The sequence below is a fragment of the Nelusetta ayraudi genome, unplaced genomic scaffold, assembly GCF_046127955.1.
Source record: "Nelusetta ayraudi isolate G7.1 ecotype Tasmania unplaced genomic scaffold, CSIRO-AGI_Nayr_v1 ptg000019l, whole genome shotgun sequence".
NCBI classification, from domain to species: domain Eukaryota; kingdom Metazoa; phylum Chordata; class Actinopteri; order Tetraodontiformes; family Monacanthidae; genus Nelusetta; species Nelusetta ayraudi.
In genome coordinates, this window is record NW_027466069.1 from 327,501 (window position 1) to 351,834 (window position 24,334).

At 49.5% G+C, this 24,334-nt stretch overlaps 2 protein-coding genes across 3 annotated transcripts; one reads left to right on the top strand and one right to left on the bottom strand.

Annotated features, from left to right (window-relative positions):
- Positions 1 to 8,428: 8,428 nt before the first annotated feature.
- rnf114 (ring finger protein 114) lies at positions 8,429 to 14,599 on the bottom strand. 2 transcript variants are annotated; one of them, XM_076026097.1, is made up of 8 exons: positions 14,469 to 14,599; positions 11,909 to 12,176; positions 10,957 to 11,107; positions 10,771 to 10,877; positions 10,197 to 10,311; positions 10,015 to 10,122; positions 9,843 to 9,912; positions 8,429 to 8,581 (listed from the first exon to the last, which is right to left on the bottom strand). In XM_076026097.1, exons 2-7 carry the CDS (start codon positions 12,043 to 12,045, stop codon positions 9,847 to 9,849), a joined length of 684 nt encoding a protein of 227 aa, XP_075882212.1. In that variant the 5' UTR covers positions 12,046 to 12,176; positions 14,469 to 14,599; the 3' UTR covers positions 8,429 to 8,581; positions 9,843 to 9,846. The 2 variants fall into 2 exon arrangements, with proteins under 2 accessions (XP_075882212.1, XP_075882211.1); XM_076026096.1 differs by having other exon boundaries at positions 8,429 to 9,502; positions 14,469 to 14,598.
- Positions 13,321 to 18,965, top strand: spata2 (spermatogenesis associated 2). Its single transcript, XM_076026095.1, has 4 exons — positions 13,321 to 13,458; positions 14,893 to 15,566; positions 16,304 to 18,342; positions 18,401 to 18,965. The coding sequence occupies exons 2-3, from the start codon at positions 15,237 to 15,239 to the stop codon at positions 17,633 to 17,635; spliced, it is 1,662 nt and encodes a 553-aa protein (XP_075882210.1). The 5' UTR covers positions 13,321 to 13,458; positions 14,893 to 15,236; the 3' UTR covers positions 17,636 to 18,342; positions 18,401 to 18,965.
- The last annotated feature ends 5,369 nt before the right edge of the window (positions 18,966 to 24,334 follow it).

The window sequence follows — 24,334 nt, forward strand, 5'->3', positions numbered from 1 at the left end:
GTGACCTTCTGAGGAAGACGGAGGCTCCCGCTGGAACTGGAACAAGATAACATCTCAAAATAGTCACGTGTCTGTCATTAAAGAAAGATGCTGATAATCGCATTGGAACGGACGACGACGCAACAAAACTCATTCAGATTAAACGTCTCCTCACAATCCGCCCAATCAAATACGAGATTGGTGGAAAAACCAAAACTGATCATCGGTGACACCAGAACCGCTGTTTAATCACAATCATGATTCTGACCACCTCTGGTGAGTCTCTGTGTGTGTGTGTGTGTGTGTGTGTGTGTGTGTGTGTGTGTGTGTGTGTGTGTGTGTGTGTGTGTGCTGGGCCTGGATGAGGTGATGGAGTGGACGTGCTCTGTCACCAGCAGCGCAGAGTTGACGCTTCCTTTACATGGCAGCTGCAAGGCTGCGCTGATGTATCAGAGTCAGCAGAAGCATTGATCAGAGGAGGGTTAATGATTGCAGCGGGAACCCCGAGGAGACGCAGGCGGCCTGGGGAGGAGGACGCTGGGCCAGTGGGCGGCTCCACAGCAGGAGGCCTGCAGCTCCACACTGGAGGAATGTTGCAGGAAGAACATCCAAAAAAAAATCATTCATCCCCTCTGCAATAACTCTTCTGAACATGAAAAAAATCACCCACTCTTTATTATTGTTATCTGTGTGAATGTGCTCAAGTGGTTTTCTTCTTAAGCTGTCCAAGACACATTTCTGTTTTTATTACTGAAAACAGACAATAAAGTTCTATCTATTCTATTCTATCTATTCTATTCTAAAAACGGATAAAACCTGTCTGCTGCTGCTGCTGCTGCTGCTGCTGCTGCTGCTGCTGCTGCTGCTGCTGCTGCTGCTGCTGCTGCTGCTGGAACAGGTCTGTGTGTGCGGTGATCAGCGATCCCTACATTCAAGCGTCTCATCTTCTCCTCTCCCTGCCAGGGCCCTCTGGGATCGACCTCCCCTGTGACCTTCGCTGTGACCTTCCTAACCACCGTCACCACTGCCAGCATTAAAGTCCAGGATGTTGCCGCCAAGAAAAGTCATTGAGGATGCAGGTGGAAACAGCCACACAAGATAAGAAGCATCTGAAGCCACTTGCACACGAGCACATTGGACAACTTGAAGGAAGGGGGGTGGGGGGGGGCACAAAGAGGCCCATCTTCTCTGGAGTGGGGGGGCAGGACAATAGAACCATCACGTCAGGCCAGGAATTTGCTGATGGCACACACACACACACACACACACACACACAAGTGAAGAGAGTCAAAGGTGTCGGATGGAGCCGTCAGTCTTTTCATGGCCGTCCAGTTTTCCCTCTTTTCACCTCCAACACTTCTGCAGGAGGAGAACATTAATGTTTAGCTGCAAAGGGACGCTGACACACTCGTCTGTCTGAGGAAGACGGGAGGAGGAGGAGGTGGAGGCGGTGGATGAGGAGGAGGAGGTGGAAGAGGAGGGAGGAGGAGGTGGAGGAAGAACAGGAGGAGGAGGTGGAGGAGAAGGTGGAGGAAGAACAGGAGGAGGAGGTGGAAGAGGAGAGAGGTGGAGGAAGAACAGGAGGAGGAGGTGGAGGAAGAGGAGAAGGAGGAGAAGGTGGAAGAGGAGGGAGGAGGAGGTGGAGGAGGTGGAAGAGGAAGAAGAGGAGGAGGTGGAAGAGGAGGGAGGAGGAGGAGGTGGAGGAGGAAGAGGAGCAGGAGAAGGAGGAGGAAGAAGAGGAGGAGGTGGAAGGATGAGGTGGTGGAGGAGGACCAGGAGATGAAGGAGGAGGAAGAGGATGAGGAAGAGGAGGAGGTGGAGGAGGAGGAGCTTGTCTTTCTCTGCAGAGTCAAAGGTTTCGTCACCAAGGTGTTTATGAAGTGACGCTATTGTTGTCGTCTCCTTTTCTGTCCCTCTGTCCACCTACACAACTCCCACCCATCCTCCCTCCCTCCCTCCCTCCCACCCTAACCCCCCCCCCCTCCCCCCCACGCTCTTGTCAGCACTTTGATTCAGTACCTGCAGCTCGGCTACTCATTAAGCCGTGATGAGGTGTTTGGACGCCACCGTCTGACTGACAGATGTGCCGCCGCTGCCGCCGCCGCCACTTCCTGCTGCAGAGACAACAGGAAGTGGAGGGAGGTGAAGCCTCGTGAATGTGAATGGTGCCCAGCAGGGCTGGTTAATAATTGGGAAACGTTGGACTGCAAGTCTGAGAAGACACGTTGGACTTCTTGACATCAGAATGGTCGGCGCAGCAAAGTGATCCCACATCCTGAGTCTAACTGACATTTGAAGTTAATGATAATGAATAAGTTGATGAGTTAATATTTAATCGTCTGCGTGACTTCATTCAAAATCTGAGCAAATATCTGCAACGGTTGTGGCATCAAAATTAAAAATCCTGTAATGACGTCACAATAAATCTGGTTTTCCTTCATTTTGAGTCAACACTGCAACACTGGTTGGACAACACAACAAGGTCAAAGGTCACAATAGGTGAAAAAATGAGACGTTAAAAATGGTTGAAGAGTTTGAATCAATCTGCTCCATAGTTCACACACACACCAACTGTTGCACAACAGCGTCGGCCAAACCTGACTAAAGACCATAGAAGAAGAAGAAGAAGAAGAAGAAGAAGAAGAAGAAGAAGAAGAAGAAGAAGAAGATGAAGAAGAAGAAGAAGAACAGCAGTTACAGCAGCAGACACAAAGAGAAGAATTAAAAATAAATGAAAAATAAAATATTTATACAATTATAGTTATGAATGATATCTAATATCTGAAAGAGTTAAAAATCAGATTGAATATAAATAAGAATAATCAACGTGAACAAAGAAAATGTATTTTAAATCAAAAGTTTCCAGATGACAATTTTCAACTCCTGTCGTCTTCTTTTGTACCTTCACCTCCGTTTCTTCCACTCTCCCACAGCAGGATTGCAATACACACACACATATATATATATATATATATATACATACATATATATACACACATATATGCTGCTCAATACATGTGCTTCCCTCCATCTTTTGGGATCCGTCAGGAGTTAATGGGGGCTCGGACCGCCGTGACAAGTTAAGTAGAGGGAGCCGGGAGCATTGTCTTCCAAATCAGCTGTCAGTGTGTTTGTAGCGTCAGCACTGTGAGCACTGTGACTCACTACCTGCCTGGTTAATCATCGAGCCGCCAGCCGCTGGAGGTGTGTGGCCGCTGTCACACACGGCCACAACAGGACAACACCTGATTGACAGATCAGCAAGCACCGGCACTTTTAGCAAAGAAAGACGGAGGGTGGAGGGTGGGGTGTGTGTGTGTGTGTGTGTGTGTGTGTGTGGGTGTGTGTGTGTGTGTGTGGGAGGGGGGGGGGGATGGATGGAAATTGAAGGAGCTGTGACACGAGGAAGATGTGTAGGCGGCGTCCATGAGGGTGAGAAGGTCCACTCCACACCAGAGCCGGGCCAGAACCACCCAGATTGACCTATTGTGCCAGAGGGGGGTCGCGGAGCAGCAGCAGATGCATGGAGTGTTGTGGTGAGGAAACAATGTATCCTGGGATATCATGGAGGAAACGTGTTGCTGGAATGTCAATGGAAAGCAAAGCAGCGTCTTCATTCCCAGTTTGTTAGAAGACTTTTTGAAGCTCTTGAAAAACAACAACAAAAAGAAAGCAACTGCTGATGTGTGTTGTGTTGATTTGAATTGAGTAAATATAGAGTGTGGCCACCTGTCCAGGGTGTCACCCTGCCTTCACCCTATGACAGCTGGGAGGCTCCAGCAGAGCCCTGGGACCCTGAGCTCAGGTATGGAAGATGAATGAATGAAAGATGAATGAATGCAGAGTTGCATCTTCAACTCATTTCTCTTTCTTTGTTCTTCAGGAGCAAACTGGAAGAAACCACATAGCCTCATGCAAACTCCACGCTGGAGGCCCCAGAGTCAGTGTCAAACCTGCACCAGCGTCCACAGCGCCCCCTACTGATCAGGTGGTTTGGAATGCAAGGTCAAATATCAGACAGCAAGGTGTCTGCTGGTTCCTGGAGGCTTCACCAGATGCCATCACTGTGTTCACTTCTATGAAGGCATTCAAATGCTGGGGAGCCAAGTGAAGTTCCTCTGCTGCAGGGAAATTGCCCCCCCTGTTGGACATCAACTGCTGCTGCTGCTGCTACCACTCATATACTTGGCGCCCCCCCTCTTCCCTGAACCTCTGAGCTGAGGTTCTCCTGACTGCAGTCTTCTGGCCCTCCATGATTCCCTCATGCACTCCCGCTGAGGTTTGATTTCAAATGGAAAAATTAATGGGGGAATAATAGCCTCGGGCCGCACACACACACACACACACACACACACACACACACACACACACACACACACACACACACGCACGCACGCACATCTTAGCTGGTCTACTGGGGGACGCGGAGGGGGAGCAAAATTTAGATCCATTTGCCTCACTTGGCTTGATGTTCCATTGTAACACACACACACACATACACACGCACACACACACAAGGGACGTGGCTCCCCCTTCGTTTACACCTTTGCGGGCTTAACTTTCAAATATTAGTTCAGCGGCTGTGCGGATTTTTCAAGTGAATAAATAAAGAAATCAAACTCCTGCTCCTCCTGCTCCTCCTGCTCCTCCTGGTCCTCGTGCTCCTCGGGCTCCTCGTGCTCCTCCTGCTCCTCCTGCTCCTCCTGGTCCTCCTGCTCCTCCTGCTCCTCCTACTCCTCCTGCTCCTCCTTCTCCTCCTGCTCCTCCTGCTCCTCCTGGTCCTCCTGCTCCTCGTGCTCCTCGTGCTCCTCCTCCTCCTCCTGCTCCTCCTTCTCCTCGTGCTCCTCGTGCTCCTCCTGGTCCTCCTGGTCCTCCTGGTCCTCCTGCTCCTCGTGCTCCTCGTGCTCCTCCTCCTCCTCCTGCTCCTCCTTCTCCTCGTGCTCCTCCTGCTCCTCCTGGTCCTCCTGCTCCTCCTGGTCCTCCTGCTCCTCGTGCTCCTCATGCTCCTCCTCCTCCTCCTGCTCCTCCTTCTCCTCCTGCTCCTCCTGCTCCTCCTGCTCCTCCTGGTCCTCGTGCTCCTCGTGCTCCTCGTGCTCCTCCTACTCCTCGTGCTCCTCCTTCTCCTCCTGCTCCTCCTGCTCCTCGTGCTCCTCCTGCTCCTCCTGCTCCTCCTACTCCTCCTGCTCCTCCTTCTCCTCGTGCTCCTCCTGGTCCTCCTACTCCTCCTGCTCCTCCTTCTCCTCCTGCTCCTCCTGGTCCTCCTGCTCCTCCTGGTTGTTGACGACTGCTGCGTCAATGCTTTTCATATTTACTTTCACTGACTCCGAGAACCATGTGAGCAGAAGCGATGACCAGGAGGAGTGAGGAGGTGTTGGAGAGGAGGTGTCATGCTTGGACATGAACTTCCAGTCCATTTACACAACACACACTCTGCTTTCAGAGGGGAAGTGTGAAGTCCCTGGGAGCTGCGGAGCAACATTGGCAGCTTCAAGAGGGGGCAAAAGAGACACAAGATGTGCGGCTTGTTTTTTACCTTTGCCAACACAGAGCCAAGTCGGTTGCAGGCGTAGTGAAATCAAAGTTGAGCCTCTCGCTCTCGGGCTCGCACAACAAGGAGCGAGTGTGTGTCTGCGGCAGGGGGCTGCTTGTTAAGAGTTTAAAAGCGGAAGAGGACTCAATGCAGCAGCAGCATTGATGTCGGGGAAGCCCAGCGGCACTTTGTCTTCAAACATTCCAGAGGAGCGACCTGCCCGAGCAGCAGCAGCAGCAGCAGCAGCAGCAGCAGCAGCAGCAGCAGAGGAGCCAGGCGGCAGGATTCCCGCTCCTTCCTGTTTCTCCTGACTTTGAGGAATTTTACGGTGAGTGAACTCCCAATGCTCCTCTCAGCCCCCACCCCAACCCCCCCCACCCCTCTCCCCCATCACAGATACCTGCCTCAGCACAAATGGGGAAAAGATCGCAAAGAGCGAGAGGGGGAACTTTCCAGGCATGAGAGCACTTCCTGTCTCTTGTCAACGTGTGTGTGTGTGTGTGTGTGTGTGTGTGTGTGTGTGTGTGTGTGTGTGCGTTACACAATTTCTAATATCACTGACACGCTTCACCTTTCTCTTCTTTTTCAAAGCCTGCACCTGTGGAAGTTGGAATACTGCATAAAAAGTCATTTAAAACAGGAGTTACTGCTGCACATGTCACTTTATATGTCTAATTGATGCACACACACACACACACACACACACACACACACACACACACACACAGTCTGGCTGGTTGGAACATGTGACTGTTTCCCTTCTCTCCTCCTTCACTGTGGGACCATTTGGAAAAGTTTGGAGTGGAAACTCCGCCTCAGGTGACTTTGACGCCTCAGGTGACTTTGACCCCTCAGGTGAGTATCAAAGTTTTCATCATGTGGACACTCTTGAGGTCTGGGGCCGCTGCGTTAGCATTTGGTTGCCTCATGTTCAGGTGAGGAAGATGAGGTTCTACTTTGACCGCCGTTTTCTCGTGGACTGCAAAATCTCTTTGAAGCAAAGACCTGAGGAGAATGTGACATTGATGAATGCATTGATACGTTACCATTGGTGTGGATCGATACATTTGCTGCTGCAGTGAAAGCGAGATGCCTCTGTGTTTCCTCCCTGAGCAGCCAGGTGGCGCCCTGGAGTCTCTCTGTCAGCCTGAATCAGGAAACAGCTACAACACAAAGTGCTGCACTGTATTACACTGTAAATGAAGCCCACTGCTACACAGTGAAGTATCTTTACATTGGGAATCATTTGATGTCAAGCAACACAACATTTATATTTATTATCATGTTTGTATGTAAATATGTCATATATGCGTCTTTCTTTATACACACACACACACACACACACAAATATATATGTATATACATACACACACACATATACATATGTTCTGAGAGCTTTGTCTCTCGCTCTCGCTCTCTCTCTACATTTTCTGTATTTCCTCTTCACCCCAACTGGTCAAAGCCGATGACCTCTGACTTCTGTAGTCTAGACCTGCTCCAGGTTTCTGACTCCTGTAGTCTAGACCTGCTCCAGGTCTGTGACTCCTGTAGTCTAGACCTGCTCCAGGTTTCTTCCCACTGTCGCCCCCTGCTGTTCTGGAGTGTTCAGTTGGTTTTCCTCTGATTGTACAAAGACGCTTTGAGACGCCCTTGGGTGTGACTTAGCGCTGGACAAAACATCAATTGATTGATTGATTGATTGATTGATTGATATTATTGCCATTTATTGCTCAAGTCAACATGGCTACATTTCAAGAGTAGAGTGCAGTACGTGGAGGTGGTGTGCAAATGGGATGAAAGAAGACAAAGACGTGAAGAGCCTCTCACCCCCCCCCCTCCCCCCTCTGGGCACATGTCGCATTAATTGCTGCCTCCAGAGCCTGCAGACTGCACACAGCAGCTATCGCTCGCATCAAAGAAACCACTCGCTGAACTTTATGAAATTTTTATTCAATGTGTTCACTTTTCTTCCCGTTTTCCCCCCTTTCTTCCTTTTCCTATTCCCCACCTTCACCCCCCCCACCCCACCTTTTTTTCTAAGCTGCGCCACCAAACAGACAAGAAAGACTTTGGTTCTGCCGTGTTTTTCGGCTCCACTTCCTTCCTGCCCAGGAGCGCTGCAGTACCTCGTTAGTTCTATCACAGCCAACGTCTCCTCGCTGCCAGGAGCAACAATCTGATCGGGGGAGGGGAAGATAAAAAAGAAAAGGGGGAAAAAGAAAGGGTGGAGGCAGGGGGGGGGGACTAAATCAAGAAGTTTGGTGGGTGAGTCTACATAAAGCAGCTAGGTGAGACACTGTATTATTATTCAGCTACAGTAATTACAAAGGCATGAAGAGATGAGAGGCCACGTTTCATCATCAGCACACCTCACATATGAACACACACACACACACACACATTGCACCATCATTGTTGCTATGACACAACACTGCCTTGAAAGCCAACGCATTACAACACTGAAGGGTCAGCAGCTGCTTTTTGATATCTTCAACACTCAGTTGTGTGTTAATGACACCTTTTCCACTCTTGGTGTGATTCTCATCGTTATAATAATGTTTTTTATTTATAAAGCTCTTTTCCAGGAGCTCACAGTCGCTTTACTTTGTGCTCCACCAGGCCGTCCTGGTCCAGGTTCTGGTCCAGGTCGTTATGACTTCAGGTGTCATCATAATATTCAGAGTTGATGCTCCTCACACGTTTCCTCTCACACATACATTTGTCAAACCATTGAATGCCCCCCCCCCCCCAAGTCTCATATACATAGGTATAAATCACTGTTGGGATTCTTCGGTCCAGGGTTTGAATAATTAAAGAGCTTTAATGTATCAGGATTTAGCAGCCACTAACAGCAGGTCTGACACAAGAGACAACATCCTGGTCTGCAGGGGGAGAGGAAGAGAGACTCAGTGTACGAGGTGCATGTAGAAAATTAATATATTTTATTGGAAAGTCAACATCGAAGGAGAAGTGGCACCGGAGACAGCGTGAGAAGGCATTGAGGTTCTGCTGAGCTACAGAATCTGGGAGTGTGTGGTTCCGTCCACGCTCGCTCGTGCGTCAGCGAGCCAATCACGGGAGACGATGACCGTTGTCACAAAACAGCACATTTATGAAATCAAACAAAAACTTACATTGCAAGAAAGTGAGAGAACTAAACAGGTCCGACTGTTCTGTGGAAGCATTGAATAACATTTGTTTTTCCTTTTCTTTGTGAAGTGTTTGGCAGTGATTGAGAGGATTTAGAAAGCCAGCAAAATAAATGAAGCGCTGAGCAGAGCGCCACCGTGTGCTCGAGCGGTCGCTGTGCAGGAACATTTTATCCTGCTGTGTTCGATCAGAGCCCAGGCTTTAAACCACACCGTCAGCAGCTGGAGAGAACCTGACTACATGATGGTGGAGCTCTACTGCCACCTTGTGGTTTCCATTAACATACAAATAACTTGGAATCAAAATGTAAAAATCTTGGAATTCCTTTGTGACTCACTCATGCCCCACGTGTTCATTAGGGTTAGGGTTAGGCCAGGTTCAGGAGGGTTAGGCCAGGTTCAGGAGGGTTAGGCCAGGTTAGGGTGAGGGTTAGGCCAGGTTCAGGAGGAGGAGTCACAGGGACAGAAGGGAGAAATATTACAAAAGCAAACGGCCTTTTCTGGCTTGGTTTGAATAAACTCCTTGTTTATTCTTTGCAGTAGATTTCTAGACACAATATGAACAAACTCTGCCTCACAAACACAGCTGGGAGAGCATAAAAAAAGACATCTTGAATCTAAAGTCAAAACAGGAAACAAAATATTGCTCACCGCTTTTAAAAGAAAACATGCAGAGTCACAAGTATATTGACTTCCTGTTGACACAGCCGTCAACTTCACCCAAGGAAGTTTGTTTAGGTTTTTTTTTTCTTTTGCTGGCAAGCTGTAGCCACCTAGTGGTCGAACCCTCGTATTGCAGTTCCCAGTCACATCCACACTCACATCCAGCATCAACAGCAGGGCACTGTAATCACAACCTCGCTCAGCGACGACCAAACATATCTTAATATATATAACAAACTATCAAGTCTACAGACTCAAGTAAGGGAGGATTAGAGATCACACCAGGAACACAGTGTCACTCCTAACTCACACAGTGTCACTCCTAACTCACACAGGACAGTTCGCCTTTGTTGTGAAAAAGCAGATTGCATGATAAACCCATTAATTGATATGAACACAACCAACTGCCTGTGAATTACTCACAGAATCACAATACTACAATCCTTTGAAGTGAAGATAAAAGCCCTCTGATGCTAACTGACCCAGCCCCCCCCCCCCCCCCTCAATGGATTGTTCATCACCATTCTAGTTGTCCAGAAGGGAGCGCTGTAGAGCCTCCTGGATCATTGTGTGCTCGTCTGTGGAGTAATCCTGCAGAGTGGAGACAACACGTCAGCACCAGCAGCAGTACTGCATTTACAAACAGTCGTAATGCAACAGCGCTTCATTCCGTGTGTTGTCGGCTTCACTTACAACAAAAGTGTCGTAAGAGAAGGTGTGTCGGATCTTCAGGTGCTGGAAAAAGTCTGCGCTCCTGTAGTTGGGGTCCCCCCAAGGCATGGAGGCACAGATGGGGCACACCTGCAACACAAGCAAAGCACCGTGAGGGGCCGGGGGGGCGGGAGAGGGGCACTGCCACGCCCTCCTCTTCCTACCACTTGGCGAGAGTCCCGAGCGTGTTGAGAGGTGCAGTGCTCCACCAGGCCGTCCTGGTCCAGGTTCTGGCAGCTGCAGTACGGGCAGCTGAAGGTGTAGCGGTTTGGCACTGGACTGGAACACAAGCAAACACACAGTCAAGCTACACCACTGTCACCAGACACTGCACACGCAGTACGAGGACTGCAGTGGCTCAACCTTCAGGAGACCTGAGTGAGAAAAAAGATTCATCTTGGATTCCCCAGAATTCATTCTGCTTTCAGACCCGGGATCAAGCTTTGAAAGGTCCAGTGTGGAATATTTGGGTATTTTAAAGAAGAACCAGCGCCCTCTCCAGGGCTGGCCAGTGGGATGCAGACCCTGACTGCTGTGTCAGGGGACACAAACCCAATGACTTTTATTGCACTGCCAGTTTCACACTTTGATGCATGTATTTATGGGCAGGATGTTCAGCTTTGACCAATATAAAAATTCTAAATGAAGCAAAATTTTACACACTGGACCTTTTAACATGAATCTTTTGCAACCCTGACATGAGGACCTGAAGCCTGTGAGTGAACCTTTGTTCTGTACCTGATGATGGGCGGCTGGCTCTTTGCTGTTGTCCTCACTCCCTCCTCAATGTACTCCTGGTATTTAGAGCAGACGGCCGTGTGGCTTCTCATCTGAGCCAAGCCCACCTGTGTCACCAGGGAAGATTCATTAGTCACGTTTCCCAGCAGGGAGCCAACAAAAAGTGTCAAGTGTCATCATTCACACCTGGATGCCACAGCCTTTGCAGGCCGCTCGTGTTGACTGGATGAGGGCCTCCAGCTCAGCAGCTCTGGTCCAGTGGCCCAGTCCTGCCCGGCACACGGCACAAACTGGCTTCTGTGGTCGCAGACACTCCTGCAAACAGCTCTGGCAAAACCTGTCCACACACACACACACACACACACACACACACAGTGTTGTGTTGGTGCAAAGATTCACTGAAGCTGTTTCTGAACGTTCATTCATCAGGTTCCTGCCACTAGGGGGCGACTGCAGGAGGTGGTTCCTGCCACTCGGGGGCGACTGCAGGTGACTGCAGGTGAGTGCAGGAGGTCAGAGGCAGCACTCAGTAACTGGGACCATTTTACACTGGGATGGGTTCTGTAGGCAATGTGGGTCAGTGACTGTTGTGCAAAGTGATATCTTGGATGCGGCTTCGCTTTAAGACAGCAGTGACAAGAATTCATTTCAAGTTGTTTGTGATGGCAGAAGGAATGTTTGCTTCGGCCCGGTGGATTATCACGTGTTCCAGTAAAATGGCTCGACACTCCTGTCAGCTCTCATCAAACTGTGCTTGATCTTCCTGTAAATCCCATGGAAGTCCCCGCCTCAAGAGGGCGCAGGGACTTGTAGTCTTTTAGAGCAGCTGAACGAGTCCAAACAGTGACGCCGCGGACTACAACTCCCACAAGGCGCGTTCTTTTTGATGTAAACAAAACTGAAACTGATTAAACGAGCTGGCGTCGCTAATTCCGAATATTTCAGTCAACGCCATCAAACTACGAGGTCGAACCGCGTCGACGAGCGCGATTTGCAGGACGTCAAACAACCGCGGCGGCTCGAAATGTCCACAAAGCGAACACTTCCCTCCGCTGCCGCTTCAACACAGCGTAGCAGCGCATTGCTAACAGCAGCCGTGGGTTGACGGGAGGACGATGGAATAAAGGCAGCAACTCACGTATGGCCGCACTGTGTTGTGACGGGACTGTCGAAGATCTCCAGACACACCGGACACACGAATTCTGACACGTCGCTGCCGCCGTCCGACACGTTCTTCTTGTGCTGTGCGCCGTTAAATCCTCCAAGCATCGCCATTTCTTTTCTTCACAGTCAGTCTTCTACTGACCGCTGCTGCCGCTGCCGCCGCTGCTGCTGCTGCTGTGCGACGTCACCGCTTCTCTTCTTTCACGCACAGGGGGCGGAGAGATCGCTGACAGGGGACCGTCCTGTTAAGAAAGGAAATCAAAACATGGACCCATTGCTAACTATTCCACAGTCATCATCAGCCCGTAATACACTACATATGTATATACATATATATACATATACATATACATATATATATATATATATATACATATATATATACATATACATATATACATACATATATATATATATATATATATATATATATATATATATATATATATATATATATATATATATATATATATATATATATATATATACATATACATATATATATATACATATATATATACATATACATATATACATACATATATATATATATATATATATATATATATATATATATATTCATTATGTTGACTTTTTTTTACTTCATTATAATATAAATATGACTCATGTAGAGATCCAAATAATTTCTGACGAGTAATACAGTACTTATATACTCTGGTACTCATCTGTTAACAAACATTTAATCAGACAGAAGAAACATTTCCTGTAACTTCAAATCCAACAAATAAAAATCCAGGTAAAAATGTTTTTCTTGTAGTCGCGTCACTGGAAGAGCAGACGCTGGAAAATCAGAGGGATTCTCGCTCATGCACGTGTAAGCCACTGAATAATTACACAAGTCAAAGTACAGTGATTCCAAACTACTTCGAGGTACAATTTATATATAAACAAATTCCCAAGGAAATAACTCACTCATTTTTACTCACCTTTGAACTGTTTGTGTTTTAGATGAAGGTTTTACCAACTGCCTTCGCCCTGAGACAGCTGGGAGGCTCCAGCAGACCCCGGTGACCCTGAACAGGAATAAGCGGGTACAGAAGATGAATGAATGAATGAATTGCCAACAGTTTGTCAATGAAAAGACCGTTTTGTTTGTGTGTGTGTGTGTGTGTGTGTGTGTTTTGTTTTTTTTTGTTTTTTTAGGGTGTTGTTTCAATAAAAGGGATTAAAGAAGTGGACGTTGACACGCAGTAAACCAGGACGAGGAGGAAAGGTCAAGGTTTATTCTTCATGTTTGGGTAGAATTTTAAGGTCTTCTTGCTGATGCACAACTAGACTGAATACATTTTACAAATCTATTATTTATTAATAATATTGTGCCGAAGACTGAGGTCGGGTCTCACTGCCGCGTCGCTCCTGCTGCCGCTGCGTTATTCCCACCTTTAAACAGCACGTGGTTTCCGGATGCTGATGAACTGTCAGAACAGCACGCATGCGCACTGCAATGATGGGAATTTCCTCCAGCTGAGGAGGCGTAGCTACCTGCGGTTAGCATTGTTTAAGGTAAGATGTGAGGCTGTTTATCAAACCGCGTGGCCGCTCCAGAAAACTAAAGCTCTATAATTACGCGTGTCCACGCGGGCGTGAGGTCGCAGATGTGTGTTTACGTTGGTTGACGGCCTTCAAGATGAGAGTGTTGCGACTGCCCGCCCTGCTAGCAGCGGCGGCGGCAGCAGCAGCGGCTAACTAGTAGCCACCTAGCAGCCAGCTAGCAGCCAGCTGCCTTCAATGGGCGGCACTGCTTCACCTTCTGCTCACTCGGTGACTGAGGCTCGTCTCTCCTTTCAGTCATCTTCGCATTTTCCGACGTGTAAGCTGTCACACGGACCCCTCTGACGGTCGTCAACGCCGGTCGTGACGCACTGCTTCGGCTCGGTTCGGCCAATGCGCAGTGCTAATGGACGGACCTTGTACGCTGAGACGCGTCGTTCAACTTCCTGAGGCGAAAGGCGGCTTTCGTCTTTCCGTGCGCTGACTTTCAGCTCTTTGGTGGCGTTTACTGACTCAGTCACATCTGCACATCAGTAAACAATGCGTCCGCATCTGAGTGCAGCCTCCCATGATTCACAATAGCAAGTAGAGACTTTACAGCTGAACCGGATAGGACGGCGGTGTGACTTCCTTGTTTTCTACTAATGAACTCCTTCAGTTCACTTCTACCGCGTCATTATACAACTGATGGTGTCTCAAGTGATGCATCACGTTCACAATTGAACACACAATGCCTGTGCCATTTAAATTGTGTGAACAGGGATTTAATTTTTTTTTTTTAATTTTTTTTTGCCTATTCCATAAAACCTTGTTTTTCAAGTTTCCATTTTGTGTCAAAATTTCTAAATTGACGTCAGAAGTTTTGATACTGTGTATAACGTTGTGAAAAAAGTCAAAGTTTAAAGACAGAAGGCACGAACCTGTGACCTACTTTGTAGTTTCCTTGGAACTGTGGCTGGCGCTGATCCACTGGCGACCGCCCGAGTTAGCCGCCAGTGTTGACAGTCATCCAGTGCACTCACCTCACAGCAGTGACGCTACATCACTGGGAGTTTGCCGCCTTGGTTGGTCATTCAGTGGCTGGAAGTGGGCAGTTCCACCTGCGTGCCATCCAGCCGGGCTTTGTGGTAGACAACTGATCCAGTTGATGGTGGCAAAATCACACAATTGTGACTTTATTCTCAACATGTTGACTTTAATCTTAAAATGTCGACTTTCATCTGAAATTTGACATTAATTTCAAAACTTTTCTTTCTTGTGGTGACACAGTTCTTCTCTCGTAGGAAGAAGATACTTTATCCCAGACAGAAGTATCAGCCTAACCCTAACCCTAATATCAGCCTAACCCTATCCCAGACAGAAGTATCAGCCTAACCCTAACCCTATCGGAATTTGTCATATTCAGAAAAATTGCATTTTCATAAATCTTTGTGACGTCTTCCACAGCCTGGAGACGCAACAACGAAGCGCTGCCTCTTGAGATAAATGACCTTGAACTCCGCAAGTGATCAGATCGAGGAAGTGGCAGATGTGAAGGAGCTCCGCCTCCCAGAAACAACAACGGCAGCAATGCACGCACGCAAGCGTCCGCACAGGCCGCACCCCAGCTGTGCCGAGTGACGGCGCCGGACGAGTGCGGCAGGATTGTGACTCCACTCGAGGTCTCTTCCCTCATCCTGCCCTCCGTGCTCCAGTCATGTGGAGTGCGTGTCAGCCCGCGCAGTGAACTATGGTGACGTTGCACTGCAGGATGCGCTCAGAGAGGTGAGGCTGTCTCAGAACCGTGGATCATGGATGCCAAGCTGAAGGAGGACGTGTTCCGGAGGTACCTGACGGCGCTGGAGCACCAGGACGAGGCTCACGTGGAGAGGAGGAAGAAAAAGAGCTGGCACAAGGACCTGGAGGCCCTGCTGTCCATCGCCACCGCGCTGCTGGGCGCCTACCAGCCCGACCCGGGCCAGCGCTTCCGCATGGTGCCTTTTTACGAAGTGGTGGAGAATTCTCTGCGCTGCCAGAAGGGGGCGAACCTCAAGAGCCTGGAGAAAGCCTTCCACACCTTGGAGACCATCTGCACCAACCTGTTGCTGTATCCCTGGAAGAAGGAGTTCAGGTGCATCAAGGTAAAGCAGACTGACCCTGACCCTGACCCTGACACTGACCCTAACCCTGACACTGACCCTGACCTGTTGCTGTATCCCTGGAAGAAGGAGTTCAGGTGCATCAAGGTAAAGCAGACTGACCCTGACCCTGACCCTGACACTGACCCTGACCCTGACCCTGATCCTGACCCTGGAAACCATCTGCACCAACCTGTTGCTGTACTGGAAGAAGGAGTTCAGGTGCATCAAGGTAGCAGACAGACCCTTACCCTGACCCCGACCCCGAGGCCAAACTGCTCCTGGTCAAGCAAAGTCGGCCAAGAGGCTTCAGACTTGTGGCAGTTAAAAGTTAAAATGACAACTTGTGTCTCGCTTGGCCAATGTTATTTTATTGGCTTGACCTTTGTAACCTCTAGACCAGGGGTCACCAACACGCTGCCCGTGGGCAACAGGTGGCACTCCCCCCCTTTGACCAAATGAGTCGCCCCCTGCAGGCCTGTTTGAAAAATAGCACAACTCTAAAATCCTGTGTTGTCCAACATTGTTAATTATCGAGAGGTCGTTTGTGTGATCAGCATTAATAATCATTGATAACTGAGAGTTGACGTCAGGAGAGCCCACCAGACTGAAGGAGGTCTCAGGTTCAGAAAGGTCGTTGACCCCAAACACCACCTGAATGAAATTAGAGTTGTTTCCAAACTGTGACTTGCACAGGCTGCTGACCGTTGACCTGACCTTTGACCCCGTTTGTCTTCCAGACCTTCACGGGTCCGTACGTCTACAACCTCAAGTCGGTGGTGTCGGACGGCGAGCTGCGAACCCTGATGCGCGTCATCGGCTACGGCTGCGACCGCGACTCACACTTCCGCCTGCAGGAGCCACCGGGGGGCGCCGCCTCCGCCGCCCACCTGCGACAGCTGGCCTTCGAGCTGTTCCTGGCCCAGGCCGAGTGCCGCCTGCTGGGCGAGGTGGTGTCGCTGGCCCGCGGCTCGGCCTCGGAGCTGGAGGCGCTGCAGCTGCGCCGAGGTTGCCGGGACGACGCCGCTGGCTGCGCCGACGCCCTGCGCAGGCGCGACAGCCTCGGCGCCGACGTGGCTCGGCTCGCGGTGCGGCCGCCCGACGCCGAGCGGCCGCACGCCTACCAGCTGCGGCGAGGCGGCCGTCCGTCCAAGTCGGTGGACGTGACGGACGGCGCCGGCCACTGGCACGGCGCCACCTGCAGGCCGGTGCTGAAGGCGTCGCTGAGCCTGCGGAAGGAGCCGCTGCTGGTGGACGCCGAGGAGGACGAGAAGGACGAGATCCTGCGGCCCCCCGCCGCCCTCCCCGCCCCCTCCTCGCTCTTCTCGGTGGCGCCCCCTCCCTCCTCCTACGGCCCCCCCGCCGTCGACTTCTTCCCCGTGCAGGCTCCGCCCCCCGCGGCCGACGCCCACCCCTCGGCCTATCAGCTGTCGTCGCTGGACGAGATCGACCTGTACACGGAGCGGGGGGGCGGGGGAGGTCCGGCGGGGGGGCGCCAGACCCCCTCCTCCCGCCTGCGGGACGGCTGGCTGCTCAAGGGCCACGGCGGCGGGGGAGGGGTGCAGTGCCAGGGCTGCGGGGGGGGCTGCCCCCCCTCCTCGGCCCCCTGCCGCCGCTGCGACGGGACCCTCTGCTCCGCCTGCCACCACCTGGACCCCGCCCCCTGCTGCGCCCCCCCGCAGGAGCTGCACCCCAGGGCCCAGCGGCCGCTGGTGCGGGACAAGCTGTCGGTGTACGCCCACCCGCCCCACCCCCTCACCCTGGGCCACGCCCACCCCCACCCGCAGCCCCTCGCCGCCACCAAGCTGTTCCCCAGTAAGACCACCACCTCCTCCGCCCTGAGCAAGAGCAGCGGCGCCAGCGAGCTGCTGAACCTGGGGCCTCGCTGCGGCTTCTGCGACATGCCGGCGGCGTCGCACACCTGCCTGTCCTGCTCCAAGGTGTCGTGCGGCTCCTGCTACTCCCTCTACTCCTTTGACACCTGCACCAGGAAGAACCCGCAGCACAGCTTCGTGCCCAACGATCAGCTCAACTTCAAGTCCAGCACCATGTCTCACCTGGTGTTCCGCTGAACCTGCTCCCCTGACCCCCCCTGCCCCCCCCCCCTAGTCTCGCTCTGCTGCTCCAGCGCCGCTCGGTGACCGCTGACACCCAGCTGAAGGTCTCCAGGCCTGGTGCGTGAACTTCACAGAGCCTCCTCATCTCCACCGCTTCTTCTTCTTCCTGCTCCTCTGGAGTTGAAGTGATGTTGTAGAACTTCCCCACAAATAGAAACTGAAGAAGGGAAACTGCTGAATGAATTCCTTCTCACTGAACATGAAAACTCTGCCTAATTTCTCAGCTAAGAATTCTTTGAATATATAAATATGTATATGTATATATATATATATATATATAAATAGATATATATACATTGTGTGTGTGTGTGTGTGTGCGTGTGCGTGTGCGTGCGTGTGTGTGTGTGTGTGCACGCGTGGGGAGGAGCCTCTTGACCTTGACATGTTTCAGAGGCGACCTCTAAACTTGAAGTAGGAAAACATTCACTGGAAGTCCAGATTCTATTTTTTAAACTCTAGAATATTGTGAGACTGTTAATGGGCATGAAGTCAGATCAAGGGAGTCTTTGACTTGTAACCAATGTGTGTGTGTTCTTGGAGGGAGTCAAAGGGACATTGATGCCATATAAACCCCCCCCTTAAAGACGAAGGTGTTTGTTGTAAATGAACCCTGTGCTGTTTGTGCTTGAGATTTTGCTGCTGGAGACTCGAGGCAGTGACGTGTGGCCCCTCGACACCCCCCCCTTTCCCCCCTCGATCCCGTCCTTCACATCGCCTCAGCCCCCCCACAGTCATGTTACTGTGAATTTGGAGGATCGAGCCTTTAGATTTGCCATCTCATTTTCAAGGGGGTCCTGAGAAAACATTACATTACAAGATAGACATACATAGCATTTAACCACTCCCCCCTCCCACACACAGAGCCCCCACCCACATCAGTCTAGCATAAAGAAACCAATTGAATAGCAGGAACAACGAGCTTCGCAAAAATAGATTCATTGACCAGGAGTGAAGGAAATAGAAAAAGGCATTGAAAAATAAATCAATGCACCCCAGCGCCTCCCAGTGGTCAAACCTTAAAGTGACTCCTGGGGTTGAGACAGTCTGAAGACGTCTTCCTGTCTACCTCAAGTGGCTTCAGCGTTGACACCAGTGCAACTGTGGGTTGAAACCAGACCTCCCTCCCCCCTCCCCCCAGTTAAAGTCGTTCAGGTCTTGCTTCAGCAGAACCTGAACCATCTCACAAATCAATTGTACACATTTTAAACATAAAGCATATTTTTTTTTATGTCTTACAGAACAAATTCTATTCTAGTCGCTGTTTACAGTTTCAAAATGTGAAGACTTGCAAATCCAAACAATTTGAGACTTTGTTGTGTGGCTCAAACGGTCACAAAAGGCCTTCGTTGAGTTTGGTGGTGATGGCTTTTGCACCAAATTGAAACATTCATTTAAGATGAAGTCAAGTCCAGGGTTCTATGTTGACGACATCCGCTCCAAACCGCACAGTTACACAATCATGTTGACATTCTTCATTTGTAATATAGTTTTAATTTTAAGAGTGACAAGTGTACCAACATGAACACAAGTGTGTGATGAGGAGACAGGAGATGAGTGAAGGATCTTGGGAGAAAAGCGTTGTGTTCACTGCTGCTCAGCGAGGCGTTGAGATTATTTCACACCTACAAAACTGAAAACGTAATTGTGACAGTGCGCCTCTAGTTGATGACTGAAGCCATGTGAATGTTTGGCAGACTGTTCAATGAAGTCTTTTATAAATGATTCCACGCGGCTGTTTTCCCTAAAATGCTCGGCCAGTCTCTGGTGGTTAGGGTTAGCCTTGGGTTAGCCTGACCCTAACCCTAACCCTAACCCTAGCCTTGAAAATCCAAACGGTTCCTTCAGAGATCAAACACCCTGGATTGGTTTTCTTGAAAGGGCTCCACCATCACATGTAAAACTCTGTCACGAGCTGTCACTCTGAGTGGACCGAGGTCATTGACGCTGTACACCGCAGGTGAAAGTGACCCAAGGGCTAATTTTAAATCACACTTTCAGATTGACTGACGGCTACATCGTAGGGTTAGGGTTAACCCTAACCCATGACTGCTCACATACAAACCTTTCTGATGCCTTCATTTTGCTTTTGGTCTCATTTACAATATGTACTTTGTCACGGTTGCACATCCTCTGCTTCGTGACAGCTATGGGAAGGATTTAAAATATACAACTATTTGATTGCGTCTCTCCCTTGCCAGCGAACCTCCCTCACTTCTGCCAATCTCCCTGCATTAAATCTCAAGTTTCCAGTGTTGTCAATTTACATGTTATTACAAATTTACAACGTTGGCTTGAGGGCTATTTCAAAACTCTGCTGTGGATAGAATGAAGCAGATGAATGAAGACTTGTGTGACTTATGGGAGGAGTGCAATTGTTTAGTTTTCATCCGTTGAAGCCTTTTTTTTTCCTGAAGTGAATGCTTTAAATATTTATTGTACCTCTGTTTGTGTTGCCTGAGCCTGTTTATCATCAACCATAACCAGCAAGTTGGACAACATGTCAGTGGTGTCGATGAGTCGTGTGGCAGCAGCGATCACATTGCCGAATGAAGAACAATTGATTTGTGGGCAGTATTTATTAAAGAGTTCTGTTTGCCTGCCACAGAACATTTTATTGGAATTTGTGGGTTTACAATAATGTTAGCCTGTGTTTGTGCCCAAGCTGTGGGAAGAGAATTATCAGAGCCCCACCCACACACACACACACACACCACTAGAGTGGCTCTCGATGGGTCTTCACTAAGGGCTAAACGGTCTTCGGGGCTGCCGTCTTCATCTTTCAGCCAATCACTGATCTGTGCTTTCTGCTTCTGAACTTCACTGATGAAAGTTCAGTGGACACAAGTTCTTCTTGACGTTCACATGATGGGCTTAAAGCCACACCTTCCTTCACTCCTCCCAGCATGCTCTCCTCCACCAGCCTCCCAGCTGACTGTCACTGCACAATGTCCATATAAGGGGTGAGGACCTGACGATCGCTAATGTGTGTGTGCATACACCGGGATGGAAAGGGAAAATAGCCAAAACTGTTAATTGGTGAACATATATATATATATATATATATATATATATATATATATATATATATATATATATATATACATATATATATATATATATATGTATATATATATATATATGTATATGTATATATATATATATATATATATATATATATATACATATATATGTATATATATGCTGTTAAGTGAGATTTTATAGAAAAGAATTAAAGAATAAAGTTCTGGGGGGGAAAAATGTCTTGTGAGTGTTTTTATTTAAAAACAACGTTTTGGATTCAGCAAGTTTTCATTAGAAGAGCGTTATGTGAAACTGGTCATTTTAAACATAAGTCATATATACTTGTAACCATAAGGTGCCCTGTGCATATTCAGTCATCAGCTGATTACTTCTGCAATGTTCTCATATGACCTGCAGATGGTGATAGACTCTCACTAAAGGACGACTGTGCAAAAGTGTTTTAGTTTTTTTTTTTATTCCTCAATGGTTCTCAAACTCAGTTTTGAAAACTAGGAAGTCATTATTGGACATATGTCGCTAGGAACAGAATGAGGCTGATGAGAAAAAAAAGACAATTTTACAAAAATTTTAATGAGTGTTTTGACAAACAAACAGACATCTTGGCAGAAAGCACCTGAGATGGAGAAGAGGAAAATGTAACTACAGACCTCCTCTTCCATGAAGCTTACAGTTACTATCAACTCACTGCCAGTGAAGCTGCTATAGGCCTCGACTGTCGACGGAGAGCTTTCTCTCCCGTTGAAGGGATTGTTGCTGTGCGCAGGTGGAGCTGATATCACTTTTTCCTCTCTACCTGAATAACCAATCACATTCCATGATGCTACCGCAGTCTCTGTGTGTCCCTGGCAGGTGATGACCGCAACATCATGAAGTTGTGAGAGTCTCGGTACCATCGCTTCATGCCTACCACAAAGATCAGGACCAGAATTCGGTTTTGCTCCTCCACAAAGGAGTACGTCCGGCTGGACAAGCACCTCATCACCTGTCACGGGGCAATCACCGCTATTATCATTTTTTTCCCCAAGAATTTTTGGTCAATCGTAAAAATTTGTTTGTACTTCCTTTTTCACTCAATTGTTTCAATTTCCTTGCATACGGCCGACGACTGAGCAAAATGCTCAGCAAGGCCAAGAAGACGGCAATTACATGCCGGCGCACCAGCCCTGCCGGAATCTCTCCTGCGACCCCCGCCACCCCTCCTGGCGCCGCTCCCGTCTACCCTGCAGGCGTGGGAGGAGGAGATGACCAGTGGGCTCATGCTGGTGAAGGAGAGCCGGGCCAAGCTGATGGTGAACGTGCTGCAGGCCAAGGCAGCACAACGTTGCCGATCTCGTCCGCCAAAAGCGGCCAGAGCTGCGTCCGCACCTGCTGCCGCCAGTACCCGACGACGGCGCCAGGTGCTGCTCTCCCCCCCCCCCCCCCCTCCTCCTCCTCCTCCTGCCCCTCCTCCTCCGAGGGGTAAGAGGGCTGCCTCAAAGCGGAAGCACACCGAGCCCTCTCCCCCTTCCAGCCCTCCCACCTCCTGGCCCTCTGCTGCTGCTGCTGCTGCCACCCGCAAGTCCTCTGCCCCTTCAGCGTCCCGGCCCTCTGCTGCTGCTGCTGCCACCCCCAGGCGCTGCCCTGCCCGTCCACCTCCCGGCCCTCTGCTGCTGCTGCTGCTGCTGCTGCTGCCGCCACCGCCACCCCCAGGCGCTCTGCCGGCTCCACCTTGCCGCCCTGTGCTGCTTCAACCCCCGGGGCCCTCTGCCGCTTCCACTGCCAAGCCCAATTTGGGTGAGTATTGCTATTAGGTATCGCAAAGGAGAGTGTGTGTGAACATCTGGCTGTGGTGTTAAAGTAATGCCATCTTTTTTGAAGAACACCTCCTGGCATCCTGTGAGGCACACCTCCTAGGGCCGAACACGAGCGAAAGGTCTCGCAATAACATCTGGCAGAGAACATCATATGTCAGCAAGTTCCTCCTCGATATTTTGGCGGGGGTTGGGGGCGGGGGACTCGGACATCAATATGACCTTGCTCTTTCTAAATAACATGGCACAATTGAATAGGTATGTAACTGTTTTGTCCTCAAGGTCGAAATAACCTTCAACACAGTATTGACGGTGCTGATGATTTGCATTGTTTGATTATCAGGTACCTCAATCACCTCCATAGCACCTTAAAACCCACCAGCCAAAAACACGTTATACTCGACGCCGAGTCCTTCCTCAAGTTCTTAAGGGCTGCAAATTTGCCACGCGTGAGAATGACGGTTAGGTCGATCTCCTGCATTCTGGAGAAGTTGGCGGCGTGGAAAAAGGGGTTAGGGCCAGAGGTTGTTCTCCAAAGGTTAGCCTATAAAAACCAGAAGGCAGGTGCGTTGCATGGCAAAGAGGTTCCAGTGACACCCTCTCTCGAGCTCCTGTATCACTGTCATTCCTTTTTGTCTTGTCTCTCCAAAGAAACACTGGTGAGCGGCCACGACCTGGTGCAGTTGGTGGCCAAGGCAGAGAAGGAGGTGGTGGAGGCCATGAGGGAGCTCGCCGGGGACCTGCAGAGCCTGGCCCGCAAGGCCAGCGTGGTGGGGCTGCTGGTGGGACTGCTTGTGGTGGTCACTGGCCACTGCAAGTGTGTCTTCACCGGCATGACAGTAAAAGAGGTGATGGATGCCGAGCCGGTGAAGAAGAAGAAGAAGTTTGCGATCAGGGTGAGTTTTATGATGTAGAATGCGGAACCTCGGGCGGTACTTTTTTTTTCTCTTTTTTTCACAGTTGCGAAAACTGGAGGGGATAATTGTGCTTGAGGTGTCCATGTTCATGGGCTCACCTCGTTCGTTTCGTTTGAAGCCGAAATGTTCCCATACTAGTACTGTTCATCATTCATAGCGTTTGCTCGCTTTTCCTTCACTTCTCTCACTTGCAGCACTGTGTCCGTGTGTGTGTGTGTGTGTGTGTGTGTGTGTGTGTGTGTGTGTGTGTTTGTGTGTCTGCGCCAGCGCCAGCGCCCGCCTCGCCCATCCCGTGACAAAGAGACTGACAGGAGAGTTCACTCACTCCGTTCATTCCGCTATAGAGCCAACGCGAACAATGCACAGAGTGAGACCTTTTCTCTCATCCAGCGTGTTTGGTAGCGAGAGAGGAGAAAAACAAACGTACGTGTCAATTTATCGAGGTCAGCAAAATTACCGACCTGGTTTTTATTTACCGAGCGATTAATTTAATTATATTATATATATTATATATATATCGCGACAGGCCTAATTAGGCGCTTGCTTATGTCCATATGAAACACCCAAAACTAATTTCCGGCTGGAGAAATAGCCCATCCCCTCCACTGCCTTGTAAGGTAAGACTGGTTCCTGAGAGTCCTCCCACTTGTCAAGGCCAGCTGGCTGCAGAGAGGATTGAAGGAAAACAGTGTTTGTGGCTTTTAGTACAACATTCTCTCTGGCTCACTGGTGGGATTCAGTCATGTTCCGCAGGACCTTCTCCATTTGTTTCATCAAAGTGGACTGGGAGGTGTTTAGGTAAAACCTGACAGGAACGTTAAGGTGGCATTTATACAGGATCAGCTTTATCACATTTCATTGTTGCTAGTTAGAAATATGATCATTTGAAAGTCAGATTCATATAC